General features: G+C 47.6%; 1 protein-coding gene across 12 annotated transcripts in view; it reads left to right on the top strand.

Moving 5' to 3' along the window:
• LOC149330440 (uncharacterized) overlaps positions 1-24123 on the top strand; it is a 225259-nt gene that overhangs the window by 58505 nt on the left and 142631 nt on the right. For all 12 annotated transcript variants that reach the window (XM_089560998.1, XM_089561002.1, XM_089561007.1 and 9 more), the window contains 8 exons: positions 4369-4624; positions 5320-5421; positions 6977-7023; positions 7956-8008; positions 8449-8522; positions 9873-9985; positions 22801-22841; positions 23355-23386. In XM_089560998.1, the coding sequence (XP_089417124.1) occupies positions 4369-4624; positions 5320-5421; positions 6977-7023; positions 7956-8008; positions 8449-8522; positions 9873-9985; positions 22801-22841; positions 23355-23386 (718 nt within the window). The remainder of the gene's footprint in view (positions 1-4368; positions 4625-5319; positions 5422-6976; positions 7024-7955; positions 8009-8448; positions 8523-9872; positions 9986-22800; positions 22842-23354; positions 23387-24123) is intronic.

Genomic DNA, 24123 nt, shown 5'->3' with positions numbered 1-24123 from the left:
CTGCGCACTTCTGCGTAGATGCTGCAACTGTGCCTGCTGTAAGCGGAGGTTCTGGCAGTGCTTCGAACATCAGAACGTCTCCTGGTGGAAATGGTTCGTCAACAGTTGCGTCTAGTGGCAGACGGCTTAGCGCATCGGCGTTTTGATGTTTACTCCCATTGCGGTAGACCAGAGCGTAGTCGTACGCTGAGAGTTTGATGCACCAACGTGTCATTCGCGGAGACAAAGTTGGTGGCATAGGCCCTTGTGGTCCCAGAATGCCCAATAGCGGTCGGTGATCGGTTATAAAGGTCACCTTCCGGCCGGCAATGTACTGGTGAAAATGTGTCGCCGCGTAGACGATGGCTAGCCCTTCTTTGTCAAGTTGCGCGTAGTTGCGTTCTGCTTGCGACAACGTACGTGAGGCGAAGGCGATGGGAGCTTCCCTTCCTTGCTCGTCAGTTTGCGATAGAACCGCGCCGACTCCGTACGGTGATGCGTCGCAAGCCAAAAGCAGAGGCTTCCTTTCGTCGTAGTGGCGGAGGACTGTACATCTTCGAATCAGGTCTTTCAGGGCATCGAATGACTGCTGATGGCGTGGCGACCATGTCCATGTCACATCTTTCCGAAGGAGTTGGTATAAGTCGTTGGCCACGGTAGCTCTTTGTTCCAAGAACCGGTCGTAGAACGTCAAGAGTCCGAGAAAAGCCTGTAGCTCCTGCTTGTTTGTTGGAGCTCGTGCTTCTGTGATCGCTCGCACTTTGTCCTCGGTAGGGTGAATGCCTTCCGCATTAATTCGGTGTCCCAGAAATTGCACCTCTGGCACCGCAAAACAGCACTTCGATTTGCTTATGCACAAATTAGCGTTTGCTAGCCTTTCGAGAACGAGCTCTAGGCGCACTGCATGCTCTTCAGTGGAAGTGCCACTGATGATGACATCGTCAAGGTAGACACAAACTCCTGGGATGCCCTGAAGCACTGTCTCCATGAATTTTTGAAATATGGCCGGGGCTGCAGCTACGCCAAAAGGCAGTCGCTTGACTTTGTACAAGCCTTTCAGTGTGTTAATTGCCAATAATTCAGCAGTTGACTCGCTCACCTTCAGCTGCTGATACGCCTGGGTGAGGTCCAATGTGCTGAAGACTCTTGCGCCACGTAGTACACTGAATACTTCTTCAGGTGTCGGTAGCGGGTAAGAGGACGCTTTAGTCGCAAGATTGACGGTGCTCCGGTAGTCTCCGCAGAGGCGTATGGTTCCGTTCTTCTTGCGAACTACGACAAGTGGTGTGGCCCATTCTGAATGCTGCGTCGGCTCGATGACACCTTGCTGCTCCAGTTTGTCCAACTCTTTTTCAACTGCATCTCGGAGAGCAAACGGCACCGGCCTGGCCTTCAGAAATTTGGGTTGCGCGTTGTCCAACAACTCCAGTGTGACCGGGGGCCCTTCGTTTCCTGGAATCTCTTCCGAGAATACTCTTTCGTATTTCTCTTGCAGTTGCTCAACCATGTTCTGGCTCGGCGTCTGGTGTATGCCGCATATCATCACGCCTAGTGGAGAAAACCAGTTTCTCCCTAGAAGGCTTGATCCTGTGCCCTTCACAACAAGCAGAGGTAGCGTATGGGTCTGGCCGTTGTAGTTAACCTGCACGTTGGCAGAGCCCAATAGTGGCAGATTCTGTCCTGACCACGTTCGCAGGTGCGTGTCGTCTTGTTGCAGAGCGGGTGCGTCAGATGGCCATGAAGTTCGGAACGTGTCCTCACTGATCAGAGTACAGGCTGCGCCGGAGTCCACCTCGAACTTAATCAGCTGGTGATGTACGCTTACTTCTGTAAAAATCTTCGGTCGCGTGCCGAGATTCATGGTGTTCAGGTCGTACAACACAGATGGTGTTGCTGATGTTGTTCCATGGAGACCAGATAGCGGCGTATTCTCTGAGGCGTTGACGCTGTGATTAGGCTGGGAAGGTGACTTTATCTTGGCAAGTCTCCGTTTCGTAATGCATGCTCTTTCGATATGCCCTCGCTTGTGGCAAAAATTACACGTGGCTGACTGGAATCGACATCCCTGGGGGTTGTGTTGGTCGTCACACCGCCAGCAGCGTTGTGCCTTTTTGACCGATTTTACAACAACAGAAGGCTTGCGCACCTGGTTGCTTGTCTGGTGTACCGGCTCGGTGTTCCGGCGAATCCCTCTCTGCTGGTGACCGGCGCTCTCCGCTCGAACGGCGATGTCGTAAGCTTTGCTGAATGTGAGGTCCTTCTCAGCGAACAGGCGCTGCTGCAGTGACTCGTCACTCAGTCCGCACACAAATCTGTCGCGTAACATCACGTCCAAGGGAAGCATGGTGGTGTTAGCAGAAGAAGCTGGGTCTCCCTCCTGCCCGGTAGCTGTTGTCGACAGCGTTCCAAAATTGCAGTCGGCAGCGAGCTTCTTGAGCGCGGCTACGTAGGCGCTCACAGTTTCTCCTCCCAGTTGATCTCGTCGTTGGAAGCGAGCCCGGCTGTAGACCTCGGATGGCCTTGGGTCGTAGTGCTTTTGCAGCGCTTTTACGATGTCGTCGTAAGACACTGCCGCTGGTGTGCTTGGCTGAATAAGGGCGCAGACAGTATCGTAGGTCTGCTCCCCGCACAGCGTCAGCAGGTTGGCCCTCTTCAAGGCTGGGTCTGTGATGTTGTTAGCTTCAAAGTAGAACTGAAAGCGTCCAACCCACGATGACCACGATGAGCCGTTGAACTCTGGTATCTGATTGGGAAACCCTCGCGTAGCCATGGCTTGTCAATAGCGTTGCGTAGCGCGGGTCGAATCCACTTTCTCGTCGCCACTGTCGTGTCCGGTCGCTGTGTTGAATGCAGCGAAAGACGCACACGGTACTTTAAGACTTCGTTTATTTAAAGCCGATGAGGGTGCGACCAGCGTCGACCGAGGCAGGAGCCGAACTGGCCGCCCGAAGAAAGGAGGGAGCGGAGAAGCGTCCACGGGAGGGAGTGGCTTCCCAAAACAGGAGGAGGATGCGGGGGCGCACCATGGGGGGGCATCTGGCGACAGCGTGCGACGAAGGGCAAGTGGTCGTTAGGAGGAGGATGCGAGTGGTCGTTAGGAGGAGGATGCGAGTGGTCGTTAGGAGGAGGATGCGGGGGCGCGCACACACAAAAGCAATAAGGGGACACAACATATCCTTAATTGATGCCTGAAGCAATACTGCTTCACTGCCGCCTCGGCGTAATCGATTTATTTTATCTTCCGCTGCTTTATTCTACAAGTGATTTGTTTATTGTAAAGATTTCAATGAAAAGACAGTCTTTGCTGTTGCCAAGGGCACGTGTGCATTGGGAGCCGCAGTGGTTATGGCGCTCGGCTGCTGACCCAAAAGACGCGGTTTCGATCCCAGCCGCGGCGGTCGAATTTCGATGGAGGCGAAATTCTAGAGGCCCGTGTACTGTGCGATGTCAGTGCACGTTGAAGAACCCGAAGTGGTTGAAATTTCCGGAGCTCTCCACTATGGTGTCCCTCATAGCCTGAGTTGCTTTGGGACGTTAAACCCCCATGGAACCAAGCCAAACCGGAAGGTATTTCTGAGTGTTTGTTTCATAAAACTGCACTATGTGTTTAGTAAGTGGCCAGTTACCAGACAGCATCCTCAGCCATGCCATTACCAACTATATAGTAAAGACACTAAAGATTTTGCTGGTCTGAGTGGCTTTACTGTAGATTAGTTCTACTCTTTATGAATGAATTCCGACACAAGCTGCGGAATTTTCGCTCTGGGAGATGTGCATACTGGCCTTCTTCTCTGTAGATTCGTGGCAGCAAAGCGAAATACCTCCATAAACGATTTCGTTCGAGGAATCTACCAGAATACACGGCACTTGTGCAGTGAGGAGAAGACGGTCCAGCAAAATTTGTGCGTGGAAACTGTAGCCTGGATGCCCTCGGTGTTCATAAAAATTTTACCACAAGCTTGAACAGATTGGTGAATGCATCAGGACTTACCAGCATTGTGGCAGCTGTAGCTGCTGTGAGCAAGTGCGGGGGGAGTATGCTAAGGTCATTCTGTTTGAGCAGTTTGATGCAATATGGCACTAAATTCTCACCCTGTAGCCATTTAATATTTATATCTGCCTTTTAGCTTTATAGATTTGTCATGTGTATGTCCTGGCACAAAACATATTCACAACACCATATTCTTTTATTCTCCTAGATTCTGACAGCATCTGTCAAACTGCTTCAGTAGCCAAGAGGTCCCAATCGTCATTCGGGTGTTCTTGCATTTGGCCTCCGTTGAAATGTGGCTCCTGTGGCTGTGATTTGATTTCGTAACCTTGGGTTCCATGCATTGACAGCTGCTTACACCCGCTCCGCTGCTTTCTCTTCAACCGTGTGCTCCGCAGGCTTAAGGAGTTGCTGTTTGAGCGAAGCTCGTCGTTGCACGGCAGCGACTGCAGCGACGTCGTCAACGGCGATGCCGTTGAAGCCGACTCCGCGACCATGACCTCCGTCGAGCTGAACCTGGACAGCGACGAGGGCGTCTTCAACAGCCGCTCCATCTCTCCAGCGAGCGTCATCTTCTCCGCGGACAGCTGCCCGCGGACCATCTGCGACGAGCTGTCACTGAGCGCCCTAGACCTGCAATGCACCAGCACACCGGTGAGTTTGCGTTGCTGACCGTGTGACAAAAAAGTGACAAGCAAGCAAGGAAACAAACAAAGGCAGTCAAACTGACTATCAAAAACACGTACTACAGAAAAAAGGCTGCCACCGTCTGGAAGACGTTGAAGTAACAACCGTTAGCTGTTTGGTTTACTAGAATTGATGTGAATGAGATTAAAAGGAGGTACACCAATGGGAATACGAATTTGTACGTTTACTCCGCCATATGATAAACACACTCGCAAACATTTCGCTTGTACATATTGCAACCACATAGTTCCACCTCTATCCACCATATTGGACCGTGATGTCGTCATTGACACGCAACAGGTGTTTTTTTCTACAATGCTTTTGTAGGTGGCGCTACAAGTCTCAATGTGAGATGTGCTGTTTTCTAGTTGCTGCCACAGATGGCGCTGTGATCTCAGTGTGGTAGCAGACCCCATGAAATTTTGAAACATGACGAGCAAGATCTCACGCTGTTAAAACTTTCAAACAGACTGCCAAACAAAAACTGAAGAGTGAGACAAGAAAAATGAACTGAAGAGATGCATACATGTAGAGATTCTGTGAAGGGAATGGAAGTGTCGGTTTGGATCAAACTAAATACTAGTAATTCATTCTTGTTGTGAAGTAGTGCGGAAAGCTAATCTATTCTTTTTTTGTTCTGCTTCTCCTAAACTCTTCCGCAGCGGCCTTCGCAGAGTCCAGTGAAGAGGTCGCGCCTGCCGTTTTGCGGAATCCCGAGACTGCCGACCTGGGACTGCTCCGCGATTCAGCAGCGCTACTCAGATGTGAGCAGGGCACCTGTGTGTTTTGAGAGAAGAATGCAAGAATCTGATTTGTTGACGCTGACTGTATTTTATTTTTGTCTGACTGGTCACCCACGCTTGCCAAGAACATTTCGAGAGAAGGGAGAAAAGATGTGCAGTCTAAACTCCTGCAGGAAAAATTAACAAAGACTCAATGTAGCGCAACACGGAGGACAATTCCACCAAATTTTCGCGCTTAGTGAGATTTTATAGTTTAGCTTGGTGCTTGCTGCTCTGGCATTTGTTCAGCAGCAGTAGATGTGCTAATTATTACTGAGAAATTTTGAGTAACAGATGTGCTAACTATGACCGAGAAATTTTGAGTTTGAGTGTAAAATATATTTTTTCACCATTTGATCCAGACACTCAATGTTGATGACAACGGGCAGTGTGCTAGGGATTCTGTGATCAGCATAGGAAATTGCTATCAATATACTTACTTGCCTCGGAGATCTGTAAGAAAAATGCCGGGCTTGATGTCATTGCAGCTGTGGTTGCTGCTTATAAAAAGCTCCATTTTCAGCAAAGGTACTAGCTTCTTTGTGTTTACAGCACTGTACTCGATCATTATAGGCGAGACTTCCATTTGCTGTCAGTGGCCATTTCAGAGTAGATATTTTCCAGTTGCAAAGTATATTTGGTGCACAGATAACAGGAGCTCTACCCTAACCAAACATGTAGAATGGTTTTCCAGTTTTTTTTTTTCCTGTAGTCATTGCTTCAAAGGCCATACATTCCTTTTGATTTTTTTTTTCTTATCCATTTGTTTTGACATTAATGAATGCCTTTCACTGTTGCTATCTTTCATTTCTCATTGCCTGTACACATTGTCGCAATGCTTAGGGCCAGATTGGTGGGATGCAGTTTGATTTGCATGATCTCTAACAAAATGCGTCAGGCAGACTTTGCGTACCTCTGACAAGCCTGTCATGATATCGTGATATTGCATGCATGCATATGCATGGAAGTTCTAAATGTGCAGCCACAAGCGCTTGGCAACAAACATTCAGCTTCAGATTCATTGCTGCGAGGGAGTGTAAAAACCACACAATACTATTCCGATCAAAAGCGAGCGCTACTGAGAGCACTCAACTCGTGACAGAAATGAGATGCCCAGGACCACGTCGGGTGGTCAGAGTTTCTGGTCATTGGCTACTCTTCAACAGGTTATGGGGGCCAGGATCTAGTCATGAGTTCTTGGTCGCCAGGTTTCAGTGATGTTTGGGGAATTTTGCCTGTTTTGGGGGGGAATTCAAGGGGCAAAATTTGGCGAAACGGGATTGTTTAGAGTTTGAGGAAGGTTTGAGAACCACAATTGTCACTTTTCCCAAATTGGCAGAGTTTTCAAGTTGCTGCTGGGAAAAAGTGCCCGAAGTAGGGCTTTTTTTTTTGGTTGAGGGAATTTCGGTTACGGCAGGGAATCCTCACTGCCAGGTTACTAGCTGAAGAAGGATAATTGCTTCAGGTTTGGCTAGCAGTTTTTTTCTTCTGACCTGCCTTGTGCATCTTTATTTTTTTTTCTTCTTATGTTGTGCAGGAAGGTCTGCTGAACTCTGTCCTGCTGAGCCAGTCGAGTCACAGCAGGTGAGAGTCTTCACACAATCCATTGTTTTCGTCTTTTTTGTTTTGCAAACCATGACAGTTGCTCACGTGAAATGGCTTGCACTAGACTGCTATCCTTGCTTTTTTGATCGCTTTCAGCTGTGACTATTTCAGGGCGACTATTTCAGCTGCGTTGTGCTCAGTTCCTTAGAAAGGAGTTGTAGTATTGGGTTTTGCGGGACTGTGTCATTTCTGGGGTTTCGCTTTGTTCTATGTTTCCTTGCTTGATTTTTCTTGGTTTGCCTTTCTGGGGCCTAGTCTCAATGCATGGCCACATAACTACTCAGTAGTTCAATTTGCAATAGGCAAGACCAGTAGTAGTAGTTTGGACACATTGTGGAAAGCACTATTGTACGCCACATTTTTTTTTTCTACCCATCGTGGTGGCTCGGTGGATTTGACGGTTAGTCGCTGATTCCAAGGTCGCCGTGTTGAATTCCAGCTGCTTTGTTGGCCGCATTGGCGACGGAGGCGAAATTGAAAAAAACAACGTCCATCCGCTGTGCGTGTTAGACTACTGCAAGCAATCAAAAGTATGAACTGGAACCCTCCATTACAGCATCCCCTGTAGTTGACGTGTAGCGTCAGCACGTCATACTCCTCATACGAGATATTTGCAAGTTACGCATGCGAATATTTTTAGGCTTTTGCATTTTTTTTGGATACCAAATTTTCCGGTCTATAAGTTACACCTGTTAATTAATTGCACTCCCTTGTAAACGGCTATTTTTCTGAAAAAAATTGCATGAGTCATTCTGGTGTACAAGATGCATGTGTTCATTTGGCACGGCACGTAGCCATCTTTTTTTGTCGGCTTCATCATTTGTGTGCCGGTTTGCGCCAGGTCAGAAATATGCGCAACTTTGCACAAACAATTAAGCCTAGTCACGTGACCTCGCTTTGCTAACGTGCAGCCTTCCACCGAGGATCACAGCACTTGTCCAGGAGAACTTGGCCAGCGCCGGAGGTATGTTAATGTCCTTTTTTTTTTGTGTGTGTATTTTAATTTTTGGCTCTGCCAAACGCTGCTGGATGATATTGAATTGGCATCTGTGCTTTTTGGTTGCCCGGCATGTTGCGTCGAAGGCAATGTCAGGCTGAACGCTGTTTTGGATTGTTATTTCGGGTAAAAGTTATTTTGTGTCAAGTTTCCATTTAGTAATGCCGTTTGCACTTCCGAAGCTGGCTTAATTTGAGAGTTGGCAACGCTAGATTTCAGCAGTCGAGTGTGGGTTAGCTGGGAGTTTGCAGACTACAGTTAAGTACAGTGGTGTAGAGCATAATCATTTGAGCACTTGTGCAGAAGTGCTAAGTATGTGAGATTTTCTAGCACTTAATTTCTGCCTGTCATTCTTTGTGCAGTGTGTGTGCGATTGGAACATCTTTTTATTCTTTTCAATTTTCTAGCCGAAGCTTTGCAGGCAAAGCTTGAGCAGGAGTTGAAGAAGAAAGAAGAGGTCATCAAAGAGCTGGAAGCAAAGGTAAGGCAGGCTTAGGCAGGGTCACAGTTAAGATTTGATTGGCACTAGGGAGTCATTAACATCTATCCTAGCTAAGTTTCACAGTTTAATGAAAGCTGCACAGCCTTCTGATATTCATTTATATCCCATGTGTTGCAGTATATTCACAGGCTGTGGCAGAAAACAAATGTCATGTTTCAAAAGGTGAATAAAGATATTAATAGGTTTAGAGAATGTATGTACAGTACCATAAAACGCAGCACGGTTATATTGTCAGCAAATGAAGTATACTTGCACTATGAAAGCTGAACAGGCAGTAATAGTGTACTGGTATGCTGTGAAAAGTTATTAAAGACCGCAGTGGTGGCGTAGGGGTTTGGGCATCCACCTCGCATGCGGAAAGCGCAGGGTTCGATCCCCAGTGCCAGCGGATACCCACTGGCGATACATTGGGTACAGGCTTTCCCCTATCCTGGTGCATGGCTTATCCGGGTTGAAATACTTTGCAAACTGGTCTCTTACCCCACCTTCGATAGACGAAAATACCTTGTCCCATGGTGCTCTTTCCACAGAGCTGCCCTTGAGCCTTTAAAGTCTATCATCATCGTCATCATTCTAGAGTAGTGTATTAGGTTCGGCCCGGGGACCTGCGAGTATGCGAAGAAAAAAACGGCTGCCACCGTCAGGAAGACGTTCAAGTAACGAGCGTTGGCTGTTTGGTTGACTAGAATTGATATGAATGAGATTAAAGGGTGGTACACCAATGGAAATATGAATTTGTACGTTTATTTCCCCATATGATAAACACACAAACATTTCACTTGTACATATTGCAACCAAGTATCACACAAATCACTGCTTAACAGCTTCACTGGCAAGCGGCAGGTGGTTGTTTCTACAATGCTATTGTAGATGGCCCTACAAGTCTCAGTGCGAGATGTGCTGTTTTCTACTTGCTGCCACAGATGGCGCTGTGATCTCAAGAGTGGTAGCAGACCTCACAAAATCTCGAATTATGATAAGTAGTTGCTGCCACAGATGGCGCTGTATGTCATGGTGGCAGTCGACGCCGCAAAATCTCTGAACGTGATGAGTAAGTGCTAATGCTCTTAAAATTTGTCGAGGTCCATAGACAATTTTTGGAGACAAATGTTATCCTTGAAGCAGAGGAGGTGAAGAACTGTATGACTGGGCCCAGACTTCATTTCCTAGTGAGGCACAAGCTACAGCTTTGTTTTCGTTAATTTGTGTTACGCAGGGCCCGCACGCTGGTGGCGAGCGCAGCGGACGCTGTTGTGCTGTGGCGTGTGTAAGCGTGGGTTGTCTTTGTCTCCCTTGTCCCCCTCCCCTTTTCTTTTTTTTTCTTCCAAGGTTTCCAAAACCAAGGAGGAGCAGTCGGCACTGGAGAGGCGACAGACGGAGCTGTGGTGTTTCCTCGGGGTTTCGCTGATTGCGCTCAAAGCCATTCGTCGTGACCTCCAGATGTGAGTCTGGTGCTCTTGCTTTCATCCGTGCTTTCCTTCCAGATATGCAGCGGAGCTGCTTGGGGCAGTTGAGCAGCCGAAGTGTGTGCTGCAGTTTGCAAGAGGCTGCTGCTCTGATTCCTGGTGCATTTGGGTGGATGCAAGATGAAAAATGACATGTCTCACATACATAAATTAGTGTGGGAAGAGCCACCTCAGTGGCTCAGTGGTTATAGTGCTCGGCTGCTGACCCGAAAGACGCGGGTTCGATCCTGGCCACAGCGGTCGAATTTCGATGGAGGCGAAATTCTAGAGGCCCGTGTGCTGTGTGATGTCAGTGCACGTTAAAGAACCCCAGGTGGTCGAAATTTCCGGAGCCCTTCACTACGGCGTCCCCCATAGCCTGAGTCGCTTGGGATGTTAAACCCCCATAAACCACTAAACCAAACCTAGTGTGGGCAGAAAAAAGAAATAAAAATAAAATCGCCCAGCCCGCACTGTGTAGTGCACAACGGGCTTACGTCTGACATACAGTGATATGCCAGCGCTGGGAGATTGAAATTTAATACTAAGATGTCGTGTATGGTGTTAGTTGTGACATATATCATAACACGGTACGTGGCCACGTCATTCATTGAACATGATGCTGGGCATGACGTGCCTAGGTGGTCAGTTGGTGAAGCAATTCTCATTTCAGCGATACTCTCGAGGCTGCTGGTTGACATGTTTGGCTGAGTGCAATGCTTGTATAACACTATTCTGCGTGTGAACGAGGAGCTGTTTTCTGGAGCAGAAATATGACTTTTGTCTTACTTATAGTTCCGTACTTATTAATGTGGGGGAGGGGGGGGAGCATTTCCTAGTATACGCACAGGCCAGACGGCTAGTGAGAATGCCGTAAAGCTCCGTGAGTCCATAGCTCCATGTATTTTTCAGGGGAACAGGCATAGTAGAATTTCTTTTCCATGGTGCCGTTAAGAGGTGGAAGCGTGTACCTTTGCCTTTTTATTAAACAGATAAAAATTTAGATTTAGGAAGGAACTACATTCCTTGCTGCTAAAATTTTAGTGTTTTTGCTCACTTAATAATATTCCTCCAGTGGCTGCATTCTCAAGGCATAGTACTATTTGCTTTTTGCAGAAGTGGGCGCCTTTTTTTTTGTCGTCGTCTTGGGTTTGTTCACTGTTGCCACTTCCAGTCTGAATGGAAATTTGATTCATGTAAAAAGATTTATCGATGAATCGTACTCGAGAAAGGATTTTTTTTTTGTTCTCTGCCACAAAATACTCCACTTTGCCCAAAAAACAAATTTGCAGAATGGTTCGTCCAAGCCTGGAGTTGCTGTATGTATTTCAAGAGTGGTATCCGCACTGTTTTCACAAAAAAAAAAGACTAGTTTTTCTGGATTCCACTTACGTCATTGAATATGACACAGTCCAAAAATGAATGGGAGAAATGATCTGGCAATGCCGCAGTGAGAAGTTTTCTTGTGAGCTAATTGCTGAAATAATGGAAATGCAAATGCTGTCCATTAAAGGCAACAACTTGCATCCCTATTGGATTCACACATAACTTAGCTTTCGTGCACTTTATCTTGGTACATTGGCTGATTATGATGATGATATTTACTTCATATTTCCTCTCCACCTGCTCTGTGTCCCTTGTAGTGAAATAAGTACAGAAATCGGTACTCTATGCCTTAATTCTTTTGGATGCAGTGAATAATACCCCAGCATATTACGATGAACTTTAGAGTTAGCTTTGCTTTTTCACGTTGCTTTAATTTTTCCTAGGAGCCTGGATAACTTTAATAACTTAATTTGAACTTTCAGAGTGCCGTATAAACGCGTGTAAGGGCCGCACTTTTTTTTTTCGGATTTGACGGGCAGTTTTCGGGGTGCGGCCCATACCGCGATCTGCGAAAAAATTTTTTTGTAAGAACACACCAATCAGGGAATGAGCGACATTTATTTTATGTTCAATTGTCACTCGCGGGGTATTTCGACTCTGAGCTGGTACTGTGCTCTGGTACACGCTCATCCCACAGGAAGTCACGCAGCATGTCTGCTGTCAACGCGTACCTGTTGTACTGCACTTCCATCACATAGCAAAGCAGCTCTTCTTCCAGTTCGGGAAACTTGCACGGCCTGCCTTGGAAAACGCACTTTTTGCAGCTTGCGTGCCTCAGTGCATCCTTTTGGTTGCACCTTCGTTGGACGTACTTCTCGGCCACATCGAATTTCCTGCCCGCCACACGCTTGCTGCCTTCGAGAGCAAGCTCCCAGCCGTATAGCTGTTAAGGGGCTTGCCCATCGTGCTAAAATTGCAACGCTCGGTGGCAGCACACGAAAGCCTGACCTGCGGTGAACTAACACGGTATCACAACTCCCGTGCCTTTGACAGCCACAAAAAGCTGGAGCTGGCGATACTGATGCTGATATGGATAGCGGGAACTCGCGGTGGAGGAATAAATTGGCTGTGGCTTAGCTCGGCTATGCCAGGATATACGTAGCGGAAGCTAAGGCATAACTTGGTTAGCCTTGGTTAATCCGGCATTTTATCAGGCATGCGACACAGTTGGCGAAACGAACGGAGGCGAGCGTTGTGACGTCATACAAAACGGCGGCGGCGGCGAGGCGCGCGGTGTGACGTCGTGCCAGATGGCGCGGCGAGCGCGCGGCGTCCGCCATCTGCGGCGGTTGCTAGGCAACGACTCGAGGTCGGTCTCTGTGCCTCCTCGGAGCACCGCCACAGCGAAATCGCAAGTTCGTGGCCAATGTATCTTTCGCTACAAAAGTTAACGTTGATGATGACGATGAGCCGCGGCCTCTGACGCCAACTGTGGGCGGCACCTGGAAGCTCCTGTGCGCGGCCTCCGCATTCAAGCGCACCGTTGCTCACAGCTGATCGGAGCTGATCGCGGAGGCCACGGCGCGTGCATTTAGAAGGCTATTCCCGTGTGAGTCATCGAAAGTTTGGGTGCGGCGGATCTTTTTTTTTTTAATATTTCCTTCGGGAAAACAGGGTGCGACCAGTACACGGGTGCGGCCCTTACACGCGTTTATACGGTACTTCAGGCGTGTTGCGCGCAACAAAGCCAGTATAGAAAAGAAACAGTTATTGCTGCACACCTTATAATATATATGGGCCTCGCGGTACTCTGAATAATGTGTGCGCCAACAAGCCAATAAACTTGTTCTCCGCGCAAGCTTACGAGCGCTTCCCCTTATGAGCCTCTCCTGTTAGCCCCTGTGTAAGCTGCTGCGCTTTTTCCTTTTTTTTTCTCTCTCTCTCGCGGGCCGTTAGACACAGTCGGGCGCCCTGGGAATTAACTGATCCGCGCCGGGCGAGCAGGTGGTGCAGACTTTTCGCGCTAAAAATAGTCGCCCGCCGAGCGCCGTATCTGGCACCAATAGCAATAGGAACGCCTTGGCAAAGGGAGGGGCAGTGTTTGCGAAACGTGTGTGTTCGTGGTTGCGTTTTCTGTGGACGTGTATTCTTCCAGCCGTTTCTTATAGAGACGTCTGGTGCGAACGGCGTTGGCGTCGTAGTATGTCGTAACCCGAAACTCCGGCGTTCATCTGCTGGCTGAAGGGATTTGTACCGTAGGTGTAATCTAGGACTGTCATCTTACCTCGAGGAAAAACTGCGGCCTCCCTCGGGACGGGAAAGCAAAGGCGACAGCTCGCTGTAGACTATCAATAATAGTCTTTAGACTGTCAGTAGCTATTCTGAAGACTGAATAGATGGTCTAAAGATTGTCAGTAGGTAGTCTGAAGACTCAATAGATTGTTTAAAGACTGCCACAGCTCGCTACAGACGGTCAATAGATAGTCTACAGACTTTCAATAGATGGTCTAATGATTGTCAGTAGATAGTCTGAAGACTGTCAATAGATTGTTTGAAGAGTGTCAATAGATGGTCTAAAGACTGTCAATAGACTTTATAGAAATTTTTGCTGGGAGGGAGTGTTGTCGTGGATGGGTGAGGTGCATATATACAGCTGTCGCTTTCGCTTCTCCGACCCGAATGGGAAAAACGACCGGAACAGAAAACGACCTTGAAGCACCAGGTTGCTGGTTGGATGATTTCTGATTGCAGTGGTCAGGGAAATTGTTGCTGGATTTGTGATCGAAGCTCTAATAGTCGAATAGGAAAGCTCTGACCATGAAGCCGCACTGCGAGTGAGCCATAGATAAGTTAATTCGGTAAATTGTATTTTTTTTTACAAGAAGCTGCGCGGTACAGTTCCGTGTCCGTCGTACAAAAAAGTCAGGGCCGCGAATATCTTCGTTGAACTGAGAATTTTCTAAAAATCGCGTTTGACTCCGCGAATATTTGCGTTTTTTTTGCAGACTGTTCGTTGTATCGGGAATTTCGTGGAATCGGGTTGGCGTGAAATAGGATCTGCAACGCGATCGCCGTACTTTAAGCCGGTTTCTCATGCCATCCCGCGCTTTTCTTTGTTCTTGAACTTGCGCCTCACGGCGCGTTTCTCAGGCAGTAACTGAGCTTTGGGCTGTCTTTCATCGTGTTTGGAGACGCGCGCGATGTATGTTATGTTCGTTGTTTCTATGCTATTAGTTAAAATTATTAAGCTTCTTCGGCCGCCGCGGTGGCTCATTGGTTATGGCGCTCGGCTGCTGACCCGAAGGACGCGGGTTCGACCCCGGCCGCGGCTGTCGAGTATCGATGGAGGCGAAATTCTATAGAGGCCCGTGTGCTGTGCGATGTCAGTGCACGTTGAAGAACCCCAGGTGGTCGAAATTTCCGGAATCCTTCACTACAGCGTCCCCCATAGCCTGAGTTGCTTTGGGACATTAAAAGTCATAACTTATAGGGCAAAACAATACGACTGAGAACGTGTATTGTAGTCTACAAATACGCCCAAGTATAATGGAAGCATTTTCCTTAATTGTTTTCCGTTGTTATACCTTTTCATGCTAGGTGCTGAAAGTATAGCAGTGATTAAATTTGTACGTTACCAATTGAGAAACGGTCGTGCAAACGTCACTGAGAAATTTTTAATTACCAGTGTTGCGTGCATTTAATCTGCCGTCGGCAGATCGGGAAGGGGACGTGCCGTGCATTTCAGCCCAAACTATATTTGAAGAAAAATTCCGCGCTGAGAGCTACAGCTTAAAAAATCCTGCCGCGGATACCCCATTTCGGCGACCGAACCGATCGAACACTAGCTGTGTCGGCTTTTGCACTTCGGCGCAGCATATATAGAAGCGATCGGACTCCATTCGCAAAGCGAATCCCCCCCTTTCTGCCGTCTTTATTGGCTGATTTACATAAACGGGGAGCAGCCGACCGGCCGAGATTCACTCGCTCCGTTTCATTCCCGAGGGAGGAGGAGAAACGTCCCCATTTGCATTCCCTCCTCCTCCCTATTCCATTCCTTGTTCCCGGCTTTACGTTTCGCTTTAGGGAGTATGGATACGCGAGAGTGAATAAGACGCGCGGACGGAGGCGTGCAGCTGGACTATATCGATTGCCTTCGCACGCGCGCGCTTCCCACTCCCTACTCTCGCCCCCCTTTCCCTTTCCCCGCCACCCTCCTCGCCTCTCCCGTTCGGGAAGAGGGGAGAGGGGGAAAGAAAGCGGGAGAAAAGGCGGCGAGGGATGAAACTCGCTTCTCCTGGATTTGTACCCGCATCGCGTCGCTGCTTCCTCCATCCGTTTGCGTTCGCGCCATACCGATGCTCCAGCATGCTTCCCTCCTCTGCCGCTTCAGTGTATTCTTTCCCTATCATTCCCTTTTCTTCCCTGCGTCGAACGGCTATTTTTTTATCGCGTGTATCTTGCCCCTTCCCTAATACTTTCCCGCGGTTGCCGTTTTCGCTTTCGGCGGTCAGATTTCCCACTCTCTTAATTTCGACCCTTCTTCCCCATTCGCTTTCCCCGATTCCCTTTTTACCCTCGCCTTCGGCGTTTGCGCATCCCGCTCTTCGCCGATCCTTCCCCACGGGATCCCCGTTCCATCCTCGCGCCTCGCCGCGTCTGCTCCCCTCCCCTCCTCCCCGTTTCTTCGCCTCCCCAATTCCCTATACTAGCGTTCCCTTTTCTCCCCAGCATATACGGGAGAGTGTACTGACGTCGTATTCTCCTTTCCACGATCACTGTGCGGCTGCGCCGCGTTGTTTTTTCGTCACCGGCCGACGTAGTCCTCCCAGCCGCTGCTCCTCCTCCCGTTGGCGTACAGTTTAGCTGCGCGTGCCACCCGTGTCGCCCTGCGTCCGCGCGCTCTTCCCGGCGTCCCGCCGCAGTGTGTGTGGGCCGATGTGCTTCCCTCGGGCCGATCTACGAACGACGTCGGCTTCGGCGTGCGATTCTCCGGTGCGTCGTGCTGTACCCGAACGGCCTCGGCGTCTTTTCGGATCGTGTTTGAACGTGTAGTTGTCCGTTATCGTTTTGATCCGTGCGTCTCTAACCGTGTTTGATCCCGTCGTCTTGTTCTTCGGCTTGCGGCGCGAAGTGCCGTTGCGGTCGCGAATTCTGACCGCATTTCGATATCGTTATTGAGAGGGACGTCCACCCTACGTCCCGCGGACGTCCCGATTTGTTTGTTGGGTGTCCGGCGGCTTGGGACGTCTGTTGGACATCCGTGGCCGTGTGGGATGCGCCGGCGCCGACCTTTCCTGTCGGGCCGCTGTGTGCGTTCGTGAGTGTGTGTGTGTGTGTGGGGGGGGGGGGGTGGGTACTTACTGAGAAGTCCCGCGTGATCGGTCCCGAAAAGTCGCCGGAAGGCCGCGCTACGTGTTGACGTCGGGAAATATCGTGTTTTGTATTGGCCTTTGCATTACCTAAGGAGGAACGACCTCGAAAATGGGCGCGAGATTTGAAAGCTGCTCATCATGCAGTCCACCTAGGTTTTCACCAAGGTGCCAGTTTCAGACTTCCTGCTCGGACCTGCTCTGATTCTGTTTTTCACACGGATTGTGGTTGTCTCTTTGAGGGATGTTTTTGGGACCTGTTTCAAGGGCTCTGTGTTCATAGCTAGGGCATACCTTCTGCACTACTCATGATGGTTGGTTATTCATTGCGTTCCTTTCCCTTATCTGGTTCTCCTCAGCCATTGTCTAGTGTGAGTTCCAAACTTCATGGCACTCGTGGGCCTGTCACTTTTTGCAGTGATGGCTGTATTGGGGACTTCCTCGGGAGTAAGCGAATTAAGTTGTGCTAAGGAAAATCTTTGATTGGGAATTGAACTAGGATTAGCTGGTTCCAGTGCAAAATCAACTGATCCCAGTTTGAGGGCAAGTAGGAGACAACTGGTCCCAGTTCATCACCAGCTGGTAGACATCAGGCCCGAGTGGGGGAAAGTAAGAGAAACTGGTCCTGTTTGGAGCCCAACTGAGACATAAAAAGTATGTAGCGTCATAGTATGTCATGACGGAAAACTGGCATTCACCTGGTAAGAACATTACATAGGCAGGCCAGGGAGTGGGCACAGTCAGCCAAATGACGAGTGAGCTCACTTGATCGAGGTTAACACGGCCAAGGGGAGGTCCTTTCTTCAAGGGACGCCTAAAGGTCTTGGTGTGTTTTTTTTTTTGTTGTAGTGTGTATAGAAATGTGGTGTTGAAGAGCCAAGTTTTGTTTTCCCACTTGGCGTACGCTGGTTCTTCTCTGCCATCATCCGCATCAGTTGCATTGGTGTTGTGCTTAGCCATTCCACTAATTCTTGTGAACTGATGGATTGAAGGTACGTGGCAGCATAGAATAGGGCTGAGCGGTGCCGTTTGTAAATCTGCTGGGATATTACAGCTGGTGCTAGGCAGAGGGTATTGGGAGATCACTAGGAGAGGACTTTATCCCACGGGCAGTCTAACTCAGCTTAGTCTGGTCATAGTGGGGCAGGGATTTATGCATTGTTTCGTCGAGTGCAGTGTCACAGGATCGACACAGGGCTGCAGTGGCTGCATTTTGGTGGGGACGGAATGCAGAGGTGCCGTTGTGTTCTGTGACATCAGAGAACATTAAAGTTCCCAGGTGATCTAAATCAATCCGGAGCTTCCCACTACGGCATGTCCCTCAGCCCAGGGGCTGCTTTGGGATGTTAAGTCCCACATACTATAACACCTCTTTGCTTGAGTGATGGTGATGACAACTGCATATGGACAAAAGCTTGGAAATGTTCGAAGTGGGTGTGTTGGCTTTCTGGGCAGTAGTGGCCAAATTTCGAAAAGCTTGGGGAAGCATTTAATAGGAGGGAGGAGAGCAGGTAGGTACAAAGGAGACATCCGGAGAAAAAAAGAACGGGGCATAAAAAGGAAAGCTGGTTACTTTCAAACAAAGGACAGCTGTTCACGTGCGCGCAAAACCACAGCTGGGTTGTGAAAGCCTTACGACCGAGATAGCCAGAGTGCCTGTCTTCAAAAATATTCTGAAAAGTTGAATAGGAAAATTTTACGACTCTGTGTTGAATAATGTCGTAAGCAAGTCGTTAGAATCGAGGTGCTGCCTGTAAAGTTTTGTATGGCCTGTCCCAGAGATTTTGCCTCTGCTGGCAGTTGAGTGGACACTGAGGAATGGTGGTTGGTTTCCTGTGCACATTTATGAATGTGCAGTGTGGTTGCCTGATTTTCTTGTTTTGTTGTTTTTGCTTTTTGTTAACAAAAAACCTACCTTCACAGAAAACAGAGCTCTTATAAGCTAGGAACGGATGAAAGGTGTTTTGCCACCGTCACCCATTTGTGCGTGTACAGTCCAGTGTCATCTGGAGAGATTTTTCGCTGTATAGATCAGAAAACGGTGTTTCACATCTGAGTATCGGAGTAATTTTTGTATCACTACCACCGGCGCATTTGTCATGCTCAAGGGCTGTAAACTCAAAAACCTTATGCGCAAAATCAAATGAAGCAAACTCATGACACCGGATGCCGTTGCCAGTGTTATAAGTTCGATTCTGGGTGGTGGACAAAACAAATATTAATGTCAGCTGCAAATTTTTCAGCAATGAAAACGGTCTATTGTTGCTGAACGAATGCCAGCAGAGTTTCAAAAGGTCCAGCAAATAGGTTTTATTAAGAACTTGGACATCAGTGTTTATTAAAAAAAATGATGCTGTGGCAAATTGACATTTTCCGCTCCTTCAGCAGTGCCCATCAGTAATGACATTCAGTAGCAGAGTTGTGTCCTGGAGAATGCCGTAAGATGGAATATACCACAGACCTGTTACAAGCAGTTTTTTTTAATATTTTCTTCAGTGCGCTGTACGAGACTTCTAGTAGTCAAACGTGAACAGTCAAAAGGGACATCTTTCAGGCTTTTGCATGAAGCTGTAATTATTTCTTGTGTGCTATCATAATGTTCTGGGTGTGTCATATATCATGATTGCTTGCTTAACAAATACAATTTCTTTTTTAAAAAAAATAACAATGTTTGGGGGTCCGTTCATCATTGAGTGCGGAATCTAATATTGCCAAACAACTGTGTGTTAAATACACCAGTTCCATCAACTCCTGAAAGAAGTTGTGGTAAGCCAAGCTTATATCATTTGAGGCCTAACCACAACCCTCGCCTTTTTATTTTCTTCTCTTGCCGCACTGTCAGTGAGCAACAATGTGCCTTGGCGACCTTGGGAAAGACTACGCCCCCGTGGCCCGAGCAAAGCGATTGGCCAAAGCTAGACTACACCACCAAGCGACGAGCTAGCCAATGGGCAGCTGCGTTTCGCAGTGCGGCTCACGGCAGCCTCAGAGGTTTGAAAATTGACCCTGGCCCCCTGTTCCCCTAGTCACCTCCGTAGACAAGAAAGCAGTCGTCGTCAGTTGCATTTTGAAGCACGTTGAAAAAAAAACCCTTCACCACATGTGCAAATAGCACCCTGCCTTCTTATTAGCCTGGCACGTTCTTGCGCAAAATGCATATATTTTTTGCCCAATAGTAGTTGCATGCTGCTTGCACCTGATGTGTGTACGAAGTGTTGTAGTCGCTGACATGCTGCTTGCACCTGATGTGTGTACGAAGTGCTGTAGTCGCTGACATGCTGCTTGCACCTGATGTGTGTACGAAGTGCTGTAGTCGCTGACATCAGTAGTTGCAACCTAGCTGTTCAGCATGTCGAATGTTTCTCTTAGTCTGTGTCATGTATATCGCACGGCACCGTCCTCTTTTGTGGATTACCAACTTTTTTTTACATCTTTCTTGTTGTAGTTGCCTGACATGTAGCATCTACGAAATTTGCCAGGAATGGAGTTGTGATGACTTCTTCGGTACAGTGTGTGTGTGCTTGCTCAGCCACTGTGACTACAGACTTGCCCACAATGATGCACTTCAAGGCTATTAAAAAAAACTTGATCTACAAGAACAGTGAGATTTTTCAGTTTTCCAGACTTCTGGCTCGATGTCTGCATCAGGTCAATGTATCTGAACCCTAGGTTGAAATACAAAAAAAGGTCATATAAGGTTCTGTCCTCTCATGTGGCCTCAAGGTTAATCAAGACAGTCTTCACAGACGTAGTGCTAAAAGGCAGCGGTCCTCTATGACATTTTGTTTTTTTAAGAACGTGCGATGGAGACGCCAGCTGTCATACCTGGCCTAGTTGCGGGCAGAGCTACAAGAGGGCGCTAGTGTACCTTGTAGTCGTCAGATTTAACTCTGGAAAGTACAATGTACAGGACAGTGTGCAGGCTTGGGGAGAGAATGGCAGGATGAGATGAAAGGACACAAGACTGAGGTCTACCCGCATGAACCAGTCTTGTTTGAGTTGCTGCTTCTATGCTGAAGCGTGGCATTGTTATCGGTGTTATTAATCAGTACCGCAGGTATCGCGAGTATCCGCTTTCGGTTTCCATCGACAAGGGTTCCATTGTCTGCAAGTGATTCGTGGACGAAGCGTGGAATGGAGCTCGGACATGCATGCTTGCTCAAGGATAGTTAGAAGAACAGAAAGTATATACTAGTGTCACATTTAGACACCCCATGCATTGCTGAGGTGCTTCTTCAGTGGTGTTGCTGAAAGTCTCCGGCGGTTGCCACTTCGGCTTCGATGCAAACTGGATGGCAGTCTGAATGACGGCATCCGTATCGCTGGCTGCGTTCCTTAGCATGGTGTACCCAGTGTTAGCTTTGCCTTTCAATGCACGCACAGTTATGACTTTGGGAGCAGCCATGGAAATGCCCTCAGTATGTGCAAGAGTAAATGGGGGTCAGGAAACTGCTGTAGGTATTGCAAGGAGCTTCTTGCTGTGCAAATTATTGAGTGTTACAGCACTGCATGCAGTCAGTACGGAAGGCTTATTTAAGCTCACGGAAGTCAGTATGTGTCGATGCCTGATGACTCTTGGTTTGAACGAAAGTTTACGCAGAATGTTGCCAAACTTGTGCTATGTAAAGATAATGGATGTGCACCAATACATAAACATGACTAAGCATAGTACTTGAGATCAGCCACTTAGCCCAGGCAAAAAAGTATTAGGCAGAGCAAGAAGTCTGCACATGCTCTATCTCATGGATGTCATTGTGTAGGCGATCAGTTTGAAGTAGAAAGGGAGTCATCTACCTTATTGCTCAATCAAAAATTCAGGGGGCGCTTTGTTCACCTAAAGTGCGGTGAGGCGAAAGCCTTAATAGGGGTGTTGCTGCTTGTGTCACTGATGCGTTGTTAAGATGTTAGGCTTCGCCCCTAAGAGTGGAACGCGAGAGCGCCTTGCAACGCTGCCAGGGAGTCCACAGAACGCCATCGCCCGTTCAGCTCTACCTCTTGCTTGTCGGTAAATTAGTTTTGGGGGAAAGGAAAAGTATCTGTCTCACATATCTCGGTGGACACCTGAACCTCGCCTTAAATGAATGGAGGAAGATGGGAGTGAACGAAGACACCGTATCCACTAGACGCGCCTTTGTTCATTACAAAGCATCGAGCTGGCATGGCGGAGTGGTTAGCATGCTCATCTCGCACTCCGGAGACCGGGGTTCGATTCCTGAACTCGACCAACTTCCTGCTCGGTTTTATTTGTTTATCTGGTCTGACTAGAAAGGTTGATTAGGCTAATTGGGTGATTAAGCAGTTAACTAAACTCATTTCCACTTACTTGGAGCATCATTATACGATCCCTTTAATTGGTTGCATGGTTGTTACTAGCCAAAGTACAATTGGCTCCGTTTGAAATTCGCGCACTGTGACGTCACGACCGTTTTGACCAATTGAAAAGCGTGACATTTCTGTCGACACCTCCTGCTTACAACGATGAGGCATTAAAGGCTTCCGCCTTAATACCTTTCATTGAAGGAAAAAGCTGACAGTTCTTTCAAGGATGGTTTTTGCTAGGCAGTTGCCTGACGAATTGAGCCTGCACATAAGCATCACTTTTGGCTTTCACAAGTTCACGAGTTCCTGTTATGAACGGGTCGTAATATGTTGCAAGACCGGCTGCAACTCCAGAACATTTCTTTTTTTATACCAAGGCCAGCTCTTTTCAAGCATAGTTGAAATCCGGGCCACATCTTTCCTTTCTCTTGCTGCCATGTAGTGGATAATTACTATATCAGTTACGATGTTGATGGTAGGTGTAAACCTATGTTTTGCTCGCTGTCTTTGAATTTAGTCCATCCATTTTTCCTTCTTTGTCTGTAGGTTATTTGCATGGCTTGTGACATTGTTGGTCTGTATTTGCAAGTAGACATGCACTTCGAGTTCTAGAACTTGCACTTGTTGCATTGGCTGACCGTGTGCACTTTTGTTTTTTTTGTTTGATCAGTGCTTCTGGTTAATTGCCTGTTCGGATTAGGCATGAAGATTAAGTGTATTGCAAGTAGTTCCAGGCTCCCATTTCCCCACGTTTGCTTCTGCTGACGACGATGTTTGACGAGCGGCTCATTTGTGCAGGTTGAATGATGAAGCCGTCAGGGTCCTGGAATCGCACGCTGGTGAGTTTTTTTTTTTTTAGGCTCGCATCCACTTTTCGTGCGCGAAAATCCTGGAGGCATGCGTGTCGTACACGTTGAAAGAGTAAGTGTTAGTTTAACAGAACTGAAGGTAACTTTGCAGAGAGGTTCAAGACCCATTAATTTTCAGGCCTGGCAAATTTGGGGTTCAGAAACGGGTCTCTAGCAGAGATTTTTTGACTGATGGCTTCTTGTATAGAGGCTTCCCACAAGAGATGAACGAGCTGCAGGGGAACAAAGCTGTGTATGTTCCTGTGGGAGTATTGTGGCGTGTTGGGTGTGGTGCGGCTCAGTTTGTGCTAGCTGGCACCTAGCTTACAACTGAGAAACATAATCATACTGCTTTTCTTATTACTGTAGCAAAGAGCTTGCTTTTTTATTGTGCTTGAGCTTATGGTCAGAGTTTCACTCTTTGGTACAGGATCGAGATGTGTTATCGCATGTGTATGTACAGTAGTTCTCATCATGTGCTGTTGTTTTGCTTATCTCTTTAAGGAGCAGCTTCTATACTGGCCGTGGCCCAACAGGTGAGTTGAGCGTACCCAAACATACTCTTAGTGTTGACTGGACCAGAGCATCAGTTTCAGTAAACAGAAAGTTTTAATTAGTGAGTTTGAGTTAAAGGGGAATACGGCTATCAGTGTAGTTTTCTTTATTTCTTGATGTATTTATATAAAGGTTGTTGAGCATATTAGAAATTACTTTACGACTGCCGTCTCAAATTTCACTGTTATATCTGCGAAAAACTTTTTCCTAACATGTTTTTCCTCTGAATGTGGTGAAAAAACTGCAGGGTTCAGAAAATGTGGTAGATGGCTGGTGCAGCATTCAATGCGTTTATATTGGCGCCGTACAGGTCAAGAGATTCTTAGAATTTTTTTTTCTTTTGCGAAACAAAAATTTTGGCTTTGAGTTTTTGCGATGCAGTGTCCGTTGACATACCTAGAGTTAGAAGAAAATTTCTTGCAAGAAATATGAAACTCACAAATTGGAAAACAAGGACTGTCTTGACCTGCATAATTGTTCTAGGAGTGCAACAAAGGGAACAGGGTCAGAATAGGTGATACAGTCGTGAAGAAATCTGCTCCGGAAAGTGAGACCTAGAGAGAAAATCGTAACATAGAAAAATTCCCTTTGTTCAAACGTTTCCCCGCAATGCAGAGCCGCCGCTATTTGTGGAACAATTTTTTTTACAGTACTTCCCGTTTGATTTCAGAAATTAAAACTCCGGACAGCTTAAAAATTGGGGCATACAGGTGGATAG

The sequence above is a fragment of the Amblyomma mixtum genome, chromosome 9 (assembly GCF_055824585.1).
Source record: "Amblyomma mixtum isolate Tamu chromosome 9, ASM5582458v1, whole genome shotgun sequence".
NCBI classification, from domain to species: domain Eukaryota; kingdom Metazoa; phylum Arthropoda; class Arachnida; order Ixodida; family Ixodidae; genus Amblyomma; species Amblyomma mixtum.
Note: the sequence above shows the minus strand (reverse complement) of the source record. Positions and strands in the feature narration are given on the sequence as shown.